The sequence below is a fragment of the Microtus oregoni genome, unplaced genomic scaffold (assembly GCF_018167655.1).
Source record: "Microtus oregoni isolate MIOR12 unplaced genomic scaffold, Mior012 000011F_ref0000422, whole genome shotgun sequence".
Lineage (NCBI taxonomy): Eukaryota > Metazoa > Chordata > Mammalia > Rodentia > Cricetidae > Microtus > Microtus oregoni.
The window spans coordinates 20,271,515-20,292,708 of NW_024543070.1; the positions used below are offsets into that span (position 1 = coordinate 20,271,515).

Sequence of the window (21,194 nt, forward strand, 5' to 3'; positions counted from 1 at the left end):
AGATTGACGCTGTACCAAGCCTACTCTGGTTCAGTCCCGGATGCCAAGATGATGAGCTAAAAAGCCGAGTTAGGGATAGGACCGAGAACTGGCATGGAGGTTACCGAGTGAACCCTAAGTTGAGTAAGGACACAATAAGCAGAGCTCATGGGTCAGATAAAGGGTAGGATGACGTTAGGGGAGTAAACAGTAATAGTGACAGCTTACACTGACTCATGTCCTAGTCACTTGGAATGTATTACTTTGAGGATTTATTTTTCTTATTTTTAAATTGTGTATATGTGCATGTGTGTTTGTGTGTGTATGAGGGCAGTGCACATGAGTGCAGGTGCCTGCAGTGCTCAGTCCCCAGAAGCTGGAGTTACAGGATCATTGTGAGCTGCCCTATAAACTGAACCCAGGTCCTCTGCAAGAGCAATACATGCTCTTGTATACCTGCTGCAGCATCTCTCCAGTCCCGGTTTTTTACTCTTCACAGCTGTTTATTGGGGGTTCTATTAAAACTGAGGCACCTCAGGCTGGAGAGATGGCTCAGTGATTAAGAGCACTGGTTCTTCTTCCAGGACCCCGCTTGGATTCCTAGCACCCAAATAGCAGCTCATAGTCATCTGTACCTCCAGCTCTAGAGGATTTGACAGTGTCTCTGACTTTTGAGGGCACCAGGCACATACATAGTATGCAGACGTACATGCAGGCCAAACATCCTTACATCTAAAATAAAAATTAAAACATGAAACACCAAGCCACTCGGAGGAATAGCTTGAGTCACAAAGCTCTTCAGTGAGGGAGGTGGGATTCCTGTTCACGAGGTCTGGCTTCAGTGCTGGAAGTGGAATTCCTTGTTCACATGATCTGGCTTCCGTGTGGGAGGTAGGATTCCTGTTCACGCGGTCTGGCTTCAGTGAGGGAGGTGGGATTCCTGCTCATGCAATCTGGCTTCAGTGCTGGAGGTGGGATTCCTGTTCACACGGTCTGGCTTCAGTGCCTGCATATTTTAACAAGATGCCCTACTAGAAGTGCTTAAAGGTAAACAGGAAGTAGGGGGCGGTGTGGCGAGAGAGCACCGTGTCTGGAGATGGTCAGTGATAATAAAAGCCAAAGTCTAAGGAAGACGTAGGCTGGCAAATTGTTGCAGATGAGGTTATTATAGAAGAAATGAGGAATTCACGGCCAGGACGCAGAGAGTGAGCCCCAGTGAGAGCTGGAATCAGCTGAGAGTTGACCTAGCGGATTACATTCCTAGACACCACAGCCATCCCTATTGCTGGGTGAGCGGAGCTTATCCAACCCGGGCATTACACATACACCACAGCCTTGCTCTAGATGACTGGGTTCCTGAGGCCAGCTGGTGGTGTGCTGCGTTTCTGGGACCTGTCACAGGGCTGAATTATACACATGACATAAATGTGTGGCAAGTGAGCCAATACCAAAGGCATCTGGAGTCACCGATGTGAAATCTGTGCCTTCTTAGCGGCTGACCAGACTGCTCTCTTTTGTTTTCCTCAGGAAAGCTCATAACAGTGGCGAAGACTCAGATCTGAAGCAGAGGAGGAGGTAAGACAGCAACGGGAGGGGTCCGGGAGGAGAAAGGATGGGGGTGTTCATCGTCAGGGCGGGAGTGGAGTTTGTCCCTCTTCTGCGGCTGCTATGACTGTATCACCAGTTGGTGGGTTTTAGCTGGATCTCAGTCTTCCATTCTGTCCTGACCCCTGACATTTCTCTATTCTTTCCTGCTCCTTTTGAGCCTCTGAGGAACTGTCTCAAGCAATGCCCTGCCATATTGTAAACCACTCCACACTTGGCTTAAAGCAGCAACATTGTGCATGTGTGTGTTCTGTAGGGTAACTAGAAGGAAGCAGAAGCCAATGGCCCTGTTTGGAGCCAATGGCAGGCTCTCTCCACACCTCATTCTGTTGGTGAAACCTGTCACATGATCAGTACAAATTCAAAGCAGTGCGAATAAACTCCACCTGTCCCGTAAGGGGTTGGAGACGATGAGATGGCATCCCTATTTTGTCCACACTGTGGAGTTTAGCTTTGCCGCGTTGAGTTTTGTTAGGCATGCTGGGTCTTAGGAGTCCTTTCTGGGAATACAATGTTTCTCTTTATGTGTTCTCCTCTTCCTCCTGCCTCGCTCTTTGGACTGTAAGTTTAACTCAGACGTTTGACTGTGTCCAGAAACACTTAGTGGGAGAGAGATAATGTGGTTCTTTGTGTTTGGACTAGTGATTTTTCTCCACAATCACCTCTAGCGTACCCGATGAGCCTTTCTATAATTTGTCATAAAAATGTCTCCCGTTTGCTTTCGTCTTCAGGTCCCGCTCACGTTGTAACACAAGCAGTGGTAGTGAGTCAGAAAATTCTAACCGAGAGCACCGGAAGAAGAGAAACAGGTAATCCTTCACACTGCAGTGCCTAGAGCCCCGCCATCATCGGTGGTCCTCAGGATATGAGCCTGCCTTCTTCCTTGATGGTCCAAGGGCCACTGCTTTGAATCGCTCGTTTGGGAAACTGTATCACAAATAATAAAAACCCAGAGACAGATACTGGGGTTCAACCTGAAGATCAGAAAAGCAAAGCAGCTGGCCACTCGCTCTTACCTCTGCCTCAGACCAAAATGGGACGAGATCCTTTTTCCATGAATCCTCAAATTCCATACCACACCAAGTTCCTGTCTCTTTCCCTTTATATCCATCCCTCTCTCCGCCCAGCCATATCTCTCCTGTCTCCACCTCCACCTGCTGGGATTAAAGGGATGGGATCCCAAGTGCTGGGATCACCTTTATGTGAGCTCTGTTTCTCTTTTAGACAGATTCAGTCTTGTGTAGCCCAGGGTGGCCTTAAACTCCCAAAGATGCTTTTGCCTGTCTGTCTCCCTAGTCCTGAGATTAAAGGTGTGTGCACCACACCCTGGTTTGTATAGCTGACTAGTGTGGCTTTACCCTCTGATCCCCAAGCTTTATTTATTTAAACACAAATAATAACCACTATAGGAAAGCCTGCTCTTTGGTTTCTTATCTCTAGGGTACAGTCATTAAATAACCCGGTAGTTAAATACATTCTTGTTTGTTTAAAGATAATTCTATATTTAGGGTATAATGTATGTTGAATTTATCTAAGATGGGGAAGAGCTTGCTGGTTGTGTGGCGATTTCTCCTTGAAGTACCTCCTGGTTATATTTCTATATTTTATTTAGCCCTGAAATGAGACTCATCATCTTAGAGCGTCTGTTAATCTTAGCTTCTCTGTGTTTCCGGTCACATGAGGTACAGCAGGCCGGTGTGTTTGGGCCACCTTTGCGGAGTCTGTTTTTAAGAGCTTGCTAATCAGTTGACATGTAATCAGCTTTAGTGTTTGCTTCTTGCATTAATCATGTCTCCCTAGTCCCAAACCATCTATTTAAAAACAAAAGGTCATTCAGGAGGTATGGAAACGCCATCAGGGCAGGCCTCAGAGGGGTCTGATTGTCGGTCACACAAGTTTTAAAGCCAGTGGTTCTTAACTGGGCAGGCTCTGCCCTTTCAGAGGATGTTTGGCTGTGTTTGCAGACATTCATTTTTGTCACATTTGGGTGGGAGAGATTGCTACTGACCAGAGTTGATGCTAAGCATTCTCCAACATGCAAGGCAAACACCGCTGCACAGATACATCTAGCACCAAAACATCCGTGATGCTGAGGGAGAGAGACCCGTTTCACCTCCTGGGAGCTCAGGCCTCCTTGCATTTCTTTCTAAGCCATCTTTTTCTCTTCTGTGCATTAAAGAAGTTGGACCAGCATCCAAGGTCATTCTTTAGTGCTTGGGATCCTTGTTCCGCACAGACCGGATGCTCTTCTCTCTGACTGCAAAGCCTGTAGAATGATAGCCTCGTCGGCACTGTGAGCGTGGGCTGCTCGCCCAGGAAGTCTTTCTGCCTCCTGCCCTCTCCAAGGCTGGTATTACACCAGAGAGCTGCAAGAGCTCCGTGTGTTATAACACTCCTCGAAGAAACAATTTCAGTTTCTTTATCTGTGAAAATCCAATTATGACAGGTGGCTCTCCCTTAGGTAGGTTCCTCCTGCGGTACAATCAAGCAGTTTTGTACAAAACGAATCAAATGGCTGTGGCTTTTCTGTTTAACGGCCTGTGCTTCTTCATCAAGGCAGAATCTATTTGTTTTACTTAGTATCTTCCAAACTGTGCTCCTAAATGACCTGTTCTCAACTGCATGGAAGAAATCTGTTTAAAACACAAAACAAAAAACAGTGTCTTTGGGGGGTGCTAAATGGGCTAAGGGGGTGACATTTGCTATTAAAAATGAAAGAGAATCAAAAGGTTGCCACCAGGTCTTTGAATTGCCCATTGCTGGTTTTGTTGTGTGCTGGCTTATATCCCTGTCACGGGGACAGAATTTTTTGTTTGTTTGTTTTTTAATTTGGCTTCCTTGGTGTTAGCACGGCAGTAGTTCTGAGCGTCTGAGTGTTCAGGTGCTACCGTGCTTTGTAAGGATAGTGAGGAGAAATGGCTTTCCGAGCACGTGCTCACTCACGTTTTACAGGAAGGATCCGAAAGGCTTTTGCAATTGATTTTCACTTCTGGTAATATTGCCCTAGGATCCCACAAGTTCCTGTGTCCTAAGTAGATGAGGCGTAGCAGGAAACGGGCCAAGGAACCCTAGCTCTGATCTCCATCCATGCAGGTTCTGCCTCAGCAGGCAAAGGTGGGCGAGGAAGGCGGGCACAAAGACAGGTTGCTTCTTCCGGGAGCCACCTGTCCACTGTATTGGGCTAATCCCCCCCCCCCCCCCCCAGCATTAGCCTTTGACCTTTTTACCAGAATGCCTCGCTTTTGGATCAGCTTTGAACATTTAAGCTGCTGCTCTGCACCTGTGCAGGAAGTCTTCCGAGTGCTGTCTCTCCATATCTGACTTTGTGCTTGCTCAGGAGACTCCTTGGTGAGATGCTGAACCTTTGACCTCATGCAGCTTCCCTGGGCTTGGCTGCCTGTGGGGGCTACCAAGAGCTCAGCAACATCCTTCTTGCTTTTACGAAAGGTTTGGGGTGACCGTTAGCCAAACAGAACTTGTACATGTTGGTTGGTGTTCCATTTCTTTCTTTGTTTCTTTTTGTTTGTTTGTTTTTTGAGGCAGGGTTTCTCTGTGTAACAGCCCTGGCTGCCCTGGAACTCACTTTGTAGACCTAGCTGGCCTTGAACTCACAGAGATCCACCTGACTTTGCCTCCCAAGTGCTGGGACTGCACCATGGCCGCCCAGCTCAATGTTCTGTTTCTTTTTTCTCTTTCTTTCTTTCTTTCTTTCTTTTTTTTATTTTTCGAGACAGGGTTTCTCCGTAACTTTTTGGTTCCTGTCCTGGTTCCTGTAGACCAGGCTGGCCTCGAACTCACAGAGATTTGCCTGCCTCTGCCTCCCGAGTGCTGGGATTAAAGGCGTGCGCCACCACCGCCGGCCGATGTTCTGTTTCTTAGGACTGGATCTTTCCTTGTCTTTGCTGCAAGGGCCTATACCCTGACACACCCCCACTTTTTTGTCTTGCTTGGGGAAATTTTAACTTTGGGGCAACTTTTGGGTAAACTGATTTTTAAATTTTCATTAGCATTTATGTAATGATCAGTCTGATGATGCTGTTTTCATTCATGTGTGTGATCTATGTCAATCATAGCCACTCCCATTGCTTCTCTGTTCCTTTCCCCAACCTCACTGATCTGCTTCCTCTTCTCGGGTAGCCTCCCTTCTGCTATCTTGATTTTTTTTTTCTTCAATGATGATGATGACCCGATCAATGAATTTCATTAAGGTTGTTTCAGGCACACATGCCCTTTACTGATTTCTAGACCAATAAAGAAAATGTCGCTCCCTTCTCTAATCAATGCTAACTGCATCTAAATCCTTGGGGAGCGCCGGGGTGCCGTGAGCCCCTCCCCCTTCTGTGAGGAGCTATTGATAGGCCTAGTCTTGTGCAGGTCATCGCATAGGCTGTGAGGCCTAGAGTACAGCAGCCATGTCCTGCCTAGAAGCCGGTGATGTCTCCCCTGTTTACTCTGCCTCTTGATCGTCAGTGGTCGCGAAGCCTTCGGGGAGTGTTTTATTTATGGCCGAGCTTTCAGTAATCATTTATCCTTAGTATCTATCTTAGTATTTATCTCTGGAGTTACCACTGGCCACTGCAGATAAGAAACTTCCATGAGCAGTGCTGACTTTAGCACTGCGCTGTGCACATCTACCTGGCTGTCTGGAAGGCAGTTTGAAAGGCACGTCGTGCCTAACAAGACAGCAGCCGTAACTCCCCACCAGGGCCTACAACCCTCCCAACCACAGGCTTTTGACCAGGGTTATGGTGCCAGATGTGAGTTCTCTCCTATAGAGAAGGCCTCCAATATTGATTACCCTCCAGTCAGTCTTACCTTACTGCACCCTTGGGACCATCTTGCCTGGCATGTCAGTGTTATTGCACACGGGGCCCACAACTGAATATCACCGGTTGCTGACAGTTTTTCCCCCGGCAACCTGCATAGCACCTTCCTGTACCACGAGGGCTAGCCAGCAGGGAGGAAGCTTCCAGCCCAGCTGCAGCTTGATTTTTCATTTCCTATGTCCTACAACCACAGTGTGTGGCATCTTCAGCAATAGAGTCTGGCTATCCAGTTCTGATGAGCAGCCAATGGCAATTTACCAGTATTGGGGGTAAGGGGGTGTTGTCTCAGGGTCCTCCCTGACTAACAGCTTGTAGGGAGATGGGCCCACTTCTGGCTCTGGGATTGTTCAATAAATGACCTGTGGCTTCCGAGAGCATCTTTCCTCAACCCCCAAGGTACCTCCATTCAAATTATTATTGTTTGATGTTTTGATTAGCTTGTCAAGGTCAGAGTTCCTTATGTCTTTTTCACACAGTGCTAGTTTTTGTTGCACTCCCCGGGTCTCCCAAGTGTTTTCTGATCTTTGAAACCAGCTCCTTTTCCCCGACACTTTGCACTCTCCCTTCTTACGCTGGGAGGTTGTCGCCTTGGGGAGACAAGACACCACTGTGCAAATTTCTGTGGGCTGTCGATCTTCAGAGTCAGTTTTACTTCTGGAGATTCTGTGTGGTCTTCAGATGTTGGTTACTTTCCTAAACCTTCTTTCTGGATTTTACAACTATTTATTTGAGAAGGGGTCTCTCATGAAGCTCCATTGACCTCAGGCTTGCAGTGTAGCACAGGCTGACCTTCAATCCCACCTTTCAACAGCTGGGATTGAAGGTGTGCACCGCCATTCTGCTACTTTCTGTGCCTTCTGGAGATCAGAGCCTCATTCCCCGGGCAAGCACTCTGTCAACACCCCCAGGCCAGGAAGTCTTTATTGGGCCCGAGGCCATTCCAGGAATGCTGGGAGGTTTTTTTTGTTTTTGTTGTTTTGTTTTGTTTTTTTCTCCAGACTGGGTTTCTCTGTAGCTTTTGGTGCCTGTCCTGGAACTAGCTCTTGTAGACCAAGCTGGCCTTGAACTCACAGAGATCTACCTGCCTCTGCCTCCAGAGTTCTGGGATTAAAGGCGAGCACCACCACTGCCCAGCTTAATGCTGGGATTTTTGTTGTTGCTCTTTTGGTTTTCTATAAACTTGACCCACTGGGCTTACTTCTACTGTATTGTTTTGTAGGTAACATTTTAACATCCCTGTTTATGTGTGATGAGAAATAATGTTTACAATAGAGTTCATCCAGAAGAAGCTTTTAGTACCAGCAGTGGAATACTAGATGCAAGGATTGTTGTTTTCTTACAATTAAAGAGCACAGAGCTAGAATCCGTACACGCACCCCTTTGGGTTCAGAACAGGTGGGGATGTAGGCAGTCTTCCTACAGATGTGTTTCTCTGCGGTTCCTTCACAGCAGAAAGGCCCACCCTCCCTCCTGCTGGCATCATTTATGCTGTCCCCGTTTCTCTTCACTTCAGTTATTCTTCAGGCTGCAGTGAGTGTCCCTACCGTCCTCAAGGCTGAGAGGGTAAATTTTCACACCCATTTTATAGCCAGCTGGAAGTTGTTCTAAAAGTTTGTCTTTCCACAAGGTCTCACAGTGTGGCCCTGGCCTTGAACTCAGAGACTCAGAGCCCCCCCCCCTTCCTCCTAAATGCTAGTATTGAAAGGATTGAAGGTGTGGCTCCGCCCCTGGCAAATTTTCTTGCTCCAGGTCTGAGCCAATGAGATCCTTCCCCTTAGTCTCTCTAGTTACATCATCTCCTCTTCATTTTCTTGCTGCTGGTTTCACTCTATGTTTTATGATTTTTTTTCCTTGGCTTCTCTAAGCTTCCTCCCCATTCGTCCTTCCTCTCCTCTGTCTTCCCTGAATTTTTTCTTTGCACAAAAGCCACTGGTGTGTGATGGGACAACCCACGGTTTGGGTCAGCTCTGCTGTGGTGATATTTGGGCATCTCATTTACCAATTCAATTCTTAGGTCTTTAGCGTGGGGCATGCAATATGTATGATATGTGTTGCCGCTCACCGCGGGGCCCCGTCTGCGCTCTAAGCGCTAGAACCCAGTTCGCGAGCTTCGGGCAAGGGGCTGGAGGTTGAGAATACACACACAGAGAAAGACCGACACACAGACCTTCCAACACTGGTACCAAAAAGCCCTTCTTTAATAGCACCATGGAGGCTTAAATACCCTGCAGTCAATGGCCAACAGGTGAAAATCCCATCCTCTGATCCTCTAGGTAAGGCACAGCTTCTAGTAACTTCAATTAGAAGGCTCTAGAAAGGGAAGAGCAGCTAAAGGCTAGGACTCAATTAGTCCCAACAATGTGTTTTGTTGTCGGATCAAATGGAATCTTTGAGGTGAGAGTGTTTTGGGGTACAAGGTCCCAGTCCAGTCCCAGCCTGAAATCCCTGTTTCTTCAGCTGCCTTCACCCCTCCCCTCTCGTCTCCTTTCTCCTTCCCTTCCCTTCTCTTCTACTTGTCATTTCCTCCCCTCTTCCCTTCTCCCACCTGTCCTAACTTTACATATTTAGTTCATTCTTTTGTTTTGTTTTTGGAAACAGGATCTCGTTGGTAGTGCAGGGCTCTCCGGGTGCATTGTCAAGAGGACATTGTGTCAGAAACCGACTAACACGTTTGTGTCCTTCCTCGATGGCAGAGTTTATTACCTAGTGAATAGGCTGTGTGGATTTCGCTGGCAGCAGTTTGCTAGGTAGTACTGATTTCCTCCATAGCCTGTCGAGACACGGGTTCTTTCGTTCTGGTCTTAATTGCTAATATTAGCTCCCAGATCACACATTGCACATCACGACAAGAACATCGATTGCTGTCTACCCGCCTTACGTGTGCGCTGCGGAATGGCTAGGTAAAGCCGGTAGACACTCAAAAATCAAGTGGGCTTTTGTTTGTTTGTTTTTTCTTTCCTGTCAGCTTCTGCTTCTCAGGCTTCCTTGAAATTCCTTGACCTCTGCTGCAGCTTTTTCACCCTTTGTAGCCATTTCTAGAGCAATTTCTAGGAACCTATCCCTCAATTTGATGCTTCCAGTAAGTTCTTGGGCCTGGTTTTCTTGATACGATTGGTATGATGTGTTCCTACAGTCCTGATACACTTCATAGTTCACAGAGTGGCATACTTTGTTGTTAAGATGAAGTCATCAATTTGTGCTTTGTGTGTGAGGTTGAGTGTCCCTAAGGTGCAGACTCATCCCCATTCTGCATTTGCATGCAGATCAGGACAGCCCGAAAACACCCCGTGTCACACAGTATGGAGTTACTCAGGCCAGGGAAAACCTGGGACTATAGACAGCATCCTGCACAGGCAGGTTTGTTAAACTAATGAGAATATTCAGCTCCCCCGTGGTCTCCCGAGGCCCCAGAGGGAATGGAAAGTGGAGTTGGCTCCCTCGAATAAAACTGAAGTCAGCATTTGAAACATAAGTTTATTCTGGCATGAATCTATCAGAGTCGGTTCTTGCCTTTTAATATCTAGTTGTTGTTCTGCTGGATATCTATTAAGACCTGAAGAATAGCTTAAGATAGTCTTATATATATCCAATAAGAGCTTTTATATTATTTTCTAATTAAGGAAGAAGCATGTTTCTGTGGCAGAAATTCAGTACTGAGACTAATAGAGACAAGACTTGCTAAGTAGGGTGAACGCAGAAGATCACGACTTGGGGAAGATTTTGTCTTGAGAGTGTTTTTGTTTGTTTTTTAAAAGGCATGGCTGGGGAGATTGTCCAGTGAGTAAGAATGCTTGCTGTAGCTGTGTGTGGTGGTGCAGGCATGCCTTTAGTCCCAGTAGAGGTAGAGCAGGCAGATCTTTAGGAGTTAGAAGAGGCCAGCCTGCTCTCCATTGTGAGTTCAGGACAGCCGGAGCTATATAATAGAAAGAAACAAATAGTCTCAGAAACAAACTCACAGACAGTTAAAAAGAGAGATCGCTGCATAAACACGAGGGCCTGAGTTCAGATCCCAGCACCTGGGGAAAAATCCAAGCATGGCTGCGGGTGCTTACAGCTAATACTGTGGGTGGGGGAGGTGCAGCCAGGGGCTTGGTAGCCACCAGGTTCAGTGAGGGACCCTGTGCCAGAGCAAGACAATGCTGGATGTTCTTTTTACCCTCCACAGGTATGTGTACAAACACCACACACACACACACACACACACACACACACACACACACACACGGCTGCTGTTTCACTAAGCCTAGGAAAAAATGCATGCAGAATGTTAGTATATTTAAAACCATTTGGGGCTTCCTTCCCTAAACCTTAAAATAGTAATTTCCCTTGCCAAATCCCCTGTTGTGCTACTGTTGATTTTTTTTTTGTTTGTTTGGTTTAATGCTACTATTGATTTAAAGGCATCAACAAGATGCAAATGGTGGTTATGAAGGGTCACAGTCAGCTTGGTGCAGACAGACTGTGGTCACCAGGCCACAGGCACAAGGGCTTCTGATTTCTATTTTACCAGGATGTACCAAGATGTAGACCTGTGATATGGGTGACACGGGGCTCCAGAGCGTAATCTGAGTTGCCAGAGAGTCTGTGGAAATAACAAAGCTTCCTTGCTGGAGACGAGCTGCCACATGATTGAGGGTGAAACAGTGTAAGATCATGAAGGCAGGAGAGTTTTGGGGTAAAGTTGCCCTTGTCAAAGGTCATCCATTGTGGTAGCAGGGGCAGAAGGAATACGTAGAAGAAGGAAAACAACTCTAGAAGCAAACAAGAGGAATTTATTGCTGGCAGAGCAACGCTGGGAAAGCGAACGCAGTTTCTGTTTCCTGGCCTTAAGAGAATGCAGCAACAGATGCCTGGAACCAATAAATTTCCCTAGGGAAGAAAAGCTACTGACAAAATAAAAAAAGAAGATTGCTTTACATCAGGTGAGGTAGAAATGAGTGCAGTTGATGAGAACACAAGTCCCCAGTCTGTTGGTGATTTAATCTTAGCAGTGGAGTGGCCACACAAAGCTATTGTCTCCGGTGTTACGTCTCAGTCAGAGAGAGGAGCTTTGCCTCAGAGTCTTATTGGCTTGGAGAAAACACAAATAGAGGAACATTGAGTTTTAAGGATAGAAAGGATCTTTGTAATAATTTTTCACATGAGCAAACCGAGACCTGACCAAAGGAGATAAACGGTTTGCCTAAAGTCTCCGGTTTGCCTAAAGTCTCCGCTGAGTCAGATTGTGGCCTGAGCAGGTTGGAGACAGAACTTGAGGGCGGGGCTTATGCATTTGCTCGGAAAGGCTTGAGGTTCAGCATTAATCTTGGTGAATTAGAAGTGAGTTAAGAGCTGGTGTAAAGGAAGAAGGTCTCCTTAAGACCAAAGCTGATCAAGGGAGATGACAGAGGATGGTCCCAGGAGATCTGTGTAAGAATTCGTTCGGTAATGTGAAGATTTGTGCGGAAGAGGCAGGGCTCTAATTGAGGAGAAAGAAAAGAATAAGAATTGCTGTTATCTTCACTTTGTTATCAGGCGATGATGTAGCATTTCATCTTCACGACCTTAGCGAGCTTTAATTAAGTGTCAAACACGGTCAGAATCTAAATTGCGTGTAACCTAGGGAAAGGTGGACTGGGAAGGCCTGCTGGGAAGTGGAGAAAATGTATTAGATTTCCTCTGCCCTGTGGTACTGTCAAGATGACTGTTTAAAAGCATTCTCCCTTTCTCCCCATCTTCCCATCTCCCCCATTCCCCCCATCTCCTCCATCTCCCCAATTCCCCATCTCCCCAATTCACCATCTCCCCATCTTCCCATCCCCCCATCTCCCCAATTCCCCATCTCCCCCATTCCCCCCATCCACCTTTCACATCTCCCCACCATTTTTGAGACAGGGTTTCTCTGTGAAGTCCTTGGCTGTCCTGGCACTCACTCTGTAGACAAAGACTGGCTTCGAACCCAGAGATCCACTTGCCTCTGCCTCCCATGTGCTGGGATTGAAGGAGTGTGCCACCACTGCCCTCTCTTCCCCTCTCCTCTTTCCCCCTTCTCCTTCTCTCCCATACATTAATTTAAAAACAAAAGCCTTGTTACATTTCCTTGATGTATTTCCCACACTATCTTGTGACTCTCCTTTCAGGTGGGGACACAGACAACGTGTGTCAAGTACAGGCTTGGGAAGAGACTGAGACACAGGCAGGAAGTGTGCTGGGTTTTGAGGTTCATCTTTTGTAGCACTTGAAACTACTAGATCTGTACTGTAAATGATGATGGACCCCTCCCCCTTTGATAATTCCCTGACTGTGCTGCTTTTAAAGGCCATGTGCCAGTTCAGGGCTTTTAATATTTTCTCTTCCTCATGATGTAAATCCTTATATCATAATTAAAGCGTAGCTGGAAGGCAGCAAAAAGCACATGCATATTCCACACCTGTGCATAAACACAACTTAAGAATCGCACCCGGAGGTGGTGCAGGTCTACTATAGTCTCAGCGTTTGGGAGATCAAGGCAGGAGGATCAGGAGTGCAGGCAGCATGATGAAACCATCTCAAGAAAAGAAAAAAAAGCATTATAGGAGATACAGGTTTTTTTTACATACATATTTCCTTTATTTGCTAATGATTTTTTTTTAAAAAAGGGATTAGATAACTCCCTCCTTTAAGGACTGAGTGATAAAATATCCTTGATTATAAGTGCTAGGATTTTTTTATTCCCAGAGTGCACCTGTGTCTTCTGGAACAGTTCAGTCGCAGAAGAAATGACACTTTTATTCTTGTAATGAGGCATCATTAACCGAGGCTTTTTGTAAGCGTGTAATTTCAGACTTCATTACAAGCTGGACTTGGGCGTCCACACCAGCATCACTCAGGAAGACCGCTTCTCCTGGGACTGCACGGAGCCTTGCATTTTTAATGCCTCTGTTAGAATATTTATGAAGCAGCATCACCGGTAGAGGGCATTCGTTTTCACGGTGCCTGGGTCATGAGGCTAGGAACTGGTAGACCTTCACTGGCCTTCCGTGAGATTTTCAGTTTGAGAAATAAAAGTATGTGATATAATCTGAAATTCATTTTGATTTAGTCCTTTCTCCTGGCAAGGTAGAGGAAATCCACACGTGTGTGTCTAGGAAGTTGTTTTTCTTACTGTGTAGGTGACTGGCCTAGAATTTGCTCTGTAGACCAGGCTGGCCTCACATTCACAGAAATCCTCCACCAATCCTTCACTTGCCTCTGCTTTTGCCCTCTGAGTTCTGGCATTAAAGGTGAGCGCCATCATGCCTGGCTAGGTTTTTTTCGTTTTGTTTTGTTTTTTCGAGACAGGGTTTCTCTGTAGCTTTGGAGCCTGTCCAGGAACTAGCTCTTGTAGACCAGGCTGGCCTCGAATTCACAGAGATTCGCCTGCCTCTGCCTCCCGAGTGCTGGGATTAAAGGCGTGCACCACCACCACCCAGCAACCTTCTGAATTCTACAATGGATGAGAATATACAAACAGCACTTTGTAATACCCGGCATCCATCTTTGGAAGCCCCCTCCTCCTGGGAGTTGTCTTGGTCTGGACTCCACCTCCGGAAAAGCCCGCCAAGCTCTGACCCCTCCCCAGGGATGGTCAGGACCACTGCCATGGGCTATTTAGGCTGCAGCCCAGGAAAGGAACACGTGGTCTCAGGTTTTGCGTGGTTCCCCCCACTTTCCTCGCCATGCTCCCGGCCACCCAGGAGGGCTGCATTTATTAAACATGGGCATCTTTTATTTTATTTAATTTGATTTGATCGGAATTATTTGCGTTAGCGGAGAGGCTCGTCTTAAGATTATTCCTAACACACTTGTCTTCCTTGTAAATGTCTGTTCTTAGAGGAAAGTATTGCTGAACTAAGCCACATCAGTCTTGCTAGGAGAATTGAGCTTGAGATAACGGAAGCTCCTGACTTCCTGATAAACATATCGAAATATGTAGTGATATTTAAGCCTACCCATGAATTGTACAGTGATGTCATCCAGAATTTTATGTCTAACCCTAAACCCAGAAATCAAGGCATGAGTTCCTGTGGGCAAGAACAGATCTGCTACTGACCTGATTCTTTCCCTTGGACAGCAGCATCTACTGAGCCCTGATCCCTCAGCCCTGAGAGTGTGTCAGGTCTCCCAGCAAGCCTCGTGGGTGTCTGTGGGCATGGCCATGAAAATGTGTGAGCACACACATGTGCCCACGTGACCATAAATGAGCATATGTTCCCGTGTGATGTTGTTAAATGGAAGTGCTAGGTTCAAAGGATGGCTGATGGCCTCAGGTCATAGACTTTGTTATATTTCTAATGTTAATGCCCATAGCATGTATGTTCACTTCTAATTTATTCTACAATGAGAAGATGGAACAGGGTCCTTCCAGCTGCGCAAACTCCCATGACTAGGCTCCTTCCCATCCCATAGTCCTGTGCGGCTCCCCCGTGACTTCCTTCAGTTATAACCCCAGCTAGGTCCACTCCTTCCCATCTCAAAGGTCTGCACAGCGATTGATTCAGCAACCTGAGTTCGTGGGAAATAAACAAACAGTACCAATGCACAAAATCAAAAGAGGCCTATCAGAATACCGCAAAATCAACAAAATGACAGGAATTGATACACGTCTTTCAATAATAGCTCTTTATACGAATGATCGCAATTCCCCAATAAAGAGGCACAGACTAGCAATTAGGATTAGAGAATAGGATCCATCTTTTTGTGCCTCGAAGAAAAATGTTTCACTGTTAATGGTAGATACGTTGGGGTGAAAGGGTGGGAAAAGGTATTCCAAGCAAACAGAACAAGAAACAAGCAGGTATAGTTAGCCTAATGTCTGACCAAGTAGACTTCAACCCGAAACAAATTAGAAGAAATAAGGAAGGTCACCTCATATTCACCAACAGAACAATCCATCATAAGGACATTACAACATAAACATATACACACCAAACCGTGGGCATACCCAACTTTGTAAAACGAGATCTAAAATTATAGATTAAGCCCAACAGTTAGTGGCAGGTGGCCTCAGCACCCCATTCTCAGCAATACACAGGTCACCTGGACAGAAGTTAAACAGAGGAAGAGTGGAGTTAAATGACATCAGAAATCAGATGGTCCCAAGATCTACAGAGCATTTCACCCAAACTAAAGAATACACAGTCTTCTCGGCACTCATGGAACTTCCTCCAAAACCAGCCACATAGAGGGGACAGAGAAAGTTTTAACAAACATAGGAAAGTGAACTAATGTCCTTCATTCTCTCTGACCACCGTGGAGGAACGCTGAATATTATCTCTGCAGGAAACTGTGAAAAATACACTAACTCATGGAGACTACGTAAAACACATCTAGGTGATACACGAGTTAAGGAAGAAATCAGGATGGAAATGAAAAATTCCTAGAATTGGATGAAAATGGAAACACAACATACCCACATCTGTGGGACAGTGAAGGCCATCCCCAGAGGACAGCTGATGGGTACCTACCTACACAACAAAACCAGAGAGAGCGCGATTTAATAGCTTAATCGTACCCTGGAAAGCTTTGAAAAACAGTAACAGACAACGCCCGTAAATAGTAAACAGGAAGAGATAATCAAAGTCGGGGCTGAGGTGAACGAGATAGAAGTGATAAAGACAGTAGAAGGGATCAGTGAAATGAAGAGTTGGTTCTGTGAAAATATTAACAAGATTGCCAAGTTTTCAGCCAAATTAACCGTAAGATATAGAAAGAAGACTCAGATCAATACAGTTAGAGATGAAAAGAGACATTACAACCATCAAAGGATATACGGAAAACCATAAGGCTATACTTTAAAATAAGTTACTTTGTTTTATAGACTTACTATGAACACTGTATACTTATGTGTATATACTTACAGGTACATATGCCTACTTAAGGATATATTAATCCAGGTTTTGATCCCCAGCTTTTATAATGTAATTGAATTGCCATTCTCTTGCCTGAGAAGCGAGGTTCAAGTGGCTGAGAAGCTAGGACTGCCTTCGTTGTGTCCCGTAGATTTTGGTATATTGTGTTTCCCTTCTCATTCATGGGTGGATGTTAACTTCACATTTCTTCATTGGCCCCGAGACAGGGTCTCTTTCTGCTGCCCAGGGTGGCTCAGACCCCTCGTTTTCCCACCTCAGCCTGCTGAGTGCTGAGACCCCAGGTGAGTTTCGCCATGCCTGGCATAGATGTGAACTCCAGATGCCTGCTTTGTCTTTTCAGAATACGGCAGGAGAACGACATGGTTGACTCAGCGCCTCAGTGGGAAGCCGTATTAAGGCGACAGAAGGAAAAAACCCAAGTGGATCCTAACAACAGGCGATCCAGACACAGATCTCGCTCGTATGTGGTTCTTGTTCCAATTTCGTTCCAAATCCGGGAGCTGGGTGGGGCAGGTGTTGGATGCTCAGGCTGCCCACTCACGGGGACCAGCCAGTTTATCGTCTAACCTCTTACATGCTCACCATTCATTAACCGTTTCTGAAGGCTCAGAAGTTGGAGCTCAGGCAGAACAAGGCCATCAAAACCCATATTTTTAGTTTCATGTTGTTTTTCAACAAATGGATACATCCAACCATATAACCAGAGCCGCCTTTGTTCAGAAGCCTGGCTGCTGGTGAAACACCTCCGCTTCGCCCAATCTGAGTCTACAGGATTCTCCGAAGTCTTCTTCGAAATCAAACCCGATGTGACTGTCTTCCTGTCAAATAACCACTTGTGAGCAGTAGTCACTGAATGATTCATTACACCCCAATGTTGAGATTTGCCTGCCCCTCCTGTTGCTAGGCAATGACATGTGTGAGCAACATTACCCCGAAATGGCGAGATTGCCTGTCCCCCAGATCAATCATCTGTGAGCTGATAAAGTGGTGTGCCTACATGCTTGTGTGTGTGTGCATGTTCATTAGCGTGCACATCAAGAGTTAGGCCACCCTGCCTGCTCCACTTGCCACACACGCCTGTTCCAAGTGAGCTGGGACTGACGGCAAAACCTGTCGTGGTCCTGGGTGACCAGCTGCAATGGGCTGGGGTCCTTACTCCTGGGAGGAGAGAGGAGTGTCTGAACAGGAATGGGCGTGGAAAGTTGGTGGAACAACAAGCTGGGTATCTCTGAGGGTGCCAGAAGAAAGCTGAGAATGCATTGTTAGATTTATGGGCCAGGAGAGACACGGGAGGCTACAGCATCGATCGTGTGCCGTGTATTTGAAGGGATGCTCCTCAGTTACAGATACTTAGCTGGGGTCTCATGGGGCTGGAGCGATGGCTCCGTGGTTAAAAGCACTTGCTGCTCTTGCAAAGGAATTAGATTCTTTCCAGACACCTACATGGTAGGTAGTTCACAATCATCTATAACTCTAGTTCCAGGGACTCAGCACCATCTTCTGACCGCTTTTGACATCAGCCACACATGTGGTGCACAGACATATACGCTGGCAAAACATATACACTAAAATAAATACATCTAAAACACATAGTGGAAAACAGAGCCTCACTACGTAGCCCTGACTGGCCTGTAACCTGCTGTATAGGCTTAGCTGGCCTTCAGCTCTTAGAACTCTGCCTGCCTTTGACTCCAAGTGTTGGGATTAAAGGCATATGTCATTATACTTGATAGAGAACTTTTTGTTGTTGTTGAGAAAGGCTTTCAAGCACCTGCTAGCCTTTGGCCTTAAACTTACTCCTGCCTTCTTTCTTTCTTTTTCTTTTCTTTTGAGACAGGATTTCACTATGTAGCCCTAGGAGACCTGGCCTGGGGTTTGCTATAGAAACCAGACTGGTCTGGAACTCACAAAGATCCACCTGTTTCTACCTCCTTAATTCTGGGATTAAGGGATGGAGAAATGGCTCAGAGGTTAAGAGCATTGCCTGCTCTTCCAAAGGTCCTGAGTTCAATTCCCAGCAACCACATGGTGGCTCACAACCATCTGTAATAAGGTCTGGTGCCCTCTTCTGGCCAGCAGGCATACACACAGACAGAATATTGTATACATAATAAATAAATATTTAAAAAAAAAACCACCAAAAAAAAAATCTGGGATTAAATGTATATACCTTTACATCCTGCCTAGGAACTTGAATTTTTGATCTTTCTGCCTCAATACCTCCCCAAAGTAAGGATTACAGGCAGATACTATCATGTCCGTTTTTTTTTTCTTCTTCTTTTTTTTAATGTGGCACAGTGGTTTTCAAGTTTTTGCTCTGTAGACCAGGCTGACCTCGAGCTTACTGAGATCCACCTGCCTCAGCCTCCCAAATGCTGGGATTAAAGGTGTGAGCCATCAGGTTTTTTTTTTTAATAACAAACTTATAATTTGGGAAGAGTTCCTCTTTGTTTTCAGAGTTCATATAAAATCAGCATTATTTCTTCTTTAAATATCTTGTATAATACTTCACTGAGATTGTTCCCCTGGTGGGTCCCAGGCTGAGTATTTACGCATTCTTGACCTTCATATTTGAGGACTGCAATAAAGACCCACACAGATTTGCAAAGAAGCATGGTAACTTTATTCTAAGCAGAGTGATAGGGCAGGCCAGATACACTGTCAAGAGTGACAGTGGGGCCACACAGGTGAGGGTGCCCAAGGGCCCCAGGATCAAGGGCCTGGGGCCTCTCTCTAAGCTGCCTAAAGGAAGGAGGAGTTTGGTTGCTAGGGGTGTGTTTACATATTCTCTATTGTGACTGGAAGATTTGCACTTGCTCTTTCCCACAATGCATGGGATCATGTATGCATCTAAATAACACATAGGCACATGATGGAAAATCGAGGGTTTCCCCTACAAATTCACGTAGAGGGCTGCGCGGGCCTTTGTGGCACGTTCATCCCTAACTAGTTCAAGTTGAACTGGCCATGTGCTCACAGACTCAGCTCTAACTCTAGTGTGACTGAGCAGAATCTGTCTCAGCTTAGGGGCTGCTGAGGGGTAAAGGGAGGAGAAAGGTATTCCATTGTTCAGAGCCCGGTGTGCATGCGGCTTGATGCAGGTAGGAGTCCTAGGCTACCAACAGCTTGTGGGGTGCATTGTTCAGAGGTGTGTGTGTGTATGTGTGTGTGCGCGCACATGCGTCTGCACATAGTACATGTAGTTCTGGGTGTCAGGCTGCCCAGGGAGCATCTTACTCGTCCTTCCCCCCTTCCTGTCCTAACCAGGATCATGAAGTTAGGAGGAGGATATACACAGCACGGCCCAAACAGTGGAGTCCTGGGTGGCTAAACTATCCCTGCTGCTTGCCTGCCTCAAGAGTGTTCGCCAAGATCTTTCTTTGTGGGAAGTTTTGTATTGTGAACTCCATTTCTCTTTTACAATTTTTTATTTACTAATTATTATTAGTTTGTGCCCTCCACCCCCAAACAAACATGAACGTGACCGGCTCTTACCTGTTAAACGTTAGGAAGCTCAGTGTTATCTAGGATATGTTTCAGTTCCATTCCTATGGCATTCGTGTGTGCTGCTGTGAAATCTGCATAAAACAGGGTCAGCTTCGGTCTCGTTGAAACTGCTTCACAGGAGGAAACCTCCACTCCTTGGGTTGTGCAGAAGAGGCCATGCCCTGGGCCCTCAAACAATAGTCTGTGTGCTAGTGGACTTGACCGCCCCCTGGTGGCCACCATGTGGTACTATTTTTACTGACTGAAAACGATTGATAATGGGATTAGTGAGGCTGTGTAAGTGATTGGTCCAGAAAAACACAAATCCAGTTTAGGTGGATGTTCAGTGATATTTCTGGCTGCCCCTGCTCAGACGTCGACAGCTGGGCTACTGAACATCATGTTCCTAATCAAGACAGGAAGGGAGGAAGGGGGAGAAGATGCTTCCTAATTCCACTTTTCTGACCATTAAGGAGTATCAGAAGAAGTACTAAGGGTTTGTTAAATGTGTGTTTGATTGAGGTTTCTAAGTTAAGTATAATTTTTACATGTACAAGTTTTCCAACTTGTCTTTTAGAGATTCAGCTAGCTTAAAGATGACAAAACAATCGAGCTGGACACTACCTTGTTGGTTATTTGAAGTAAATATTGTATATTATATATTATTGCATAGCTATTTTGAGACTGTGTAGCCCAGACTAGCCTGGAGCTTTCATTTCTTCCCCCCCCCCCCAGCTGCACAAGTGCTTGGATTACAAAATAATCTGTCCAAACTATTTTCTCCAATTGATTTAAAGTTGAATCATTGCATAAGTATAGATAGAGATGCTTTTGAAAAATACTGGACCAATGCTGGGAGTGTGTTTATATTGGTGTGTTTTATATCAGTGGACAATCAGGGGGCTTCTTTGAATCAGAGTGAAGAGTTTAAACACAGTGTCTATGTAAGTTTTCTTTTAAGACAGGTTCTTATGTAGCCCAGGCTGGCCTAGAACTCAGCATATAGCTGAGGATGGACTTGCTCTCCTGAGCCGTCTTCTGAGTGCTCAGATTACAGGCATGTGGAGCCATACCTTGTCTTACGTGTGCTGGTGTAGAACCCAAGGCTTTGTGCACGCTAAGGAAGCTCTCCCAATTGAGCTACAGATGAATGGCTATTGAAATTTCATGGTTTTCTAAACCCACAAATCTGTATTGAACTGTAGGCAATGTAAACCTTATATGTGCAGATATAATCATAAATCAGCATATTCAACATTAAGGTGGCTTCTGTTTGTAGATCTCAGGTGGTCTGGCAGTCACAGGAAACTGGCAATTTTTCCCCCCAGCTTTAGAATTTACCCCTGCCTGAGCTCTTTGAAGTTAGGGGACATATTAGAACTCGGTTTCCTCAGAATACTGCCATTTCAGGGTCTCAGGACATAAAGAC

General features: G+C 45.8%; 1 protein-coding gene across 2 annotated transcripts in view; it reads left to right on the forward strand.

Annotated features, from left to right (window-relative positions):
• Nucleotides 1-21,194, forward strand: part of LOC121453403 (band 4.1-like protein 4A) — a 198,043-nt gene that overhangs the window by 166,480 nt on the left and 10,369 nt on the right. For both annotated transcript variants that reach the window (XM_041660152.1, XM_041660153.1), the window contains exons 17-19: nucleotides 1,507-1,554; nucleotides 2,316-2,393; nucleotides 16,620-16,739. In XM_041660152.1, the coding sequence (XP_041516086.1) occupies nucleotides 1,507-1,554; nucleotides 2,316-2,393; nucleotides 16,620-16,739 (246 nt within the window). The remainder of the gene's footprint in view (nucleotides 1-1,506; nucleotides 1,555-2,315; nucleotides 2,394-16,619; nucleotides 16,740-21,194) is intronic.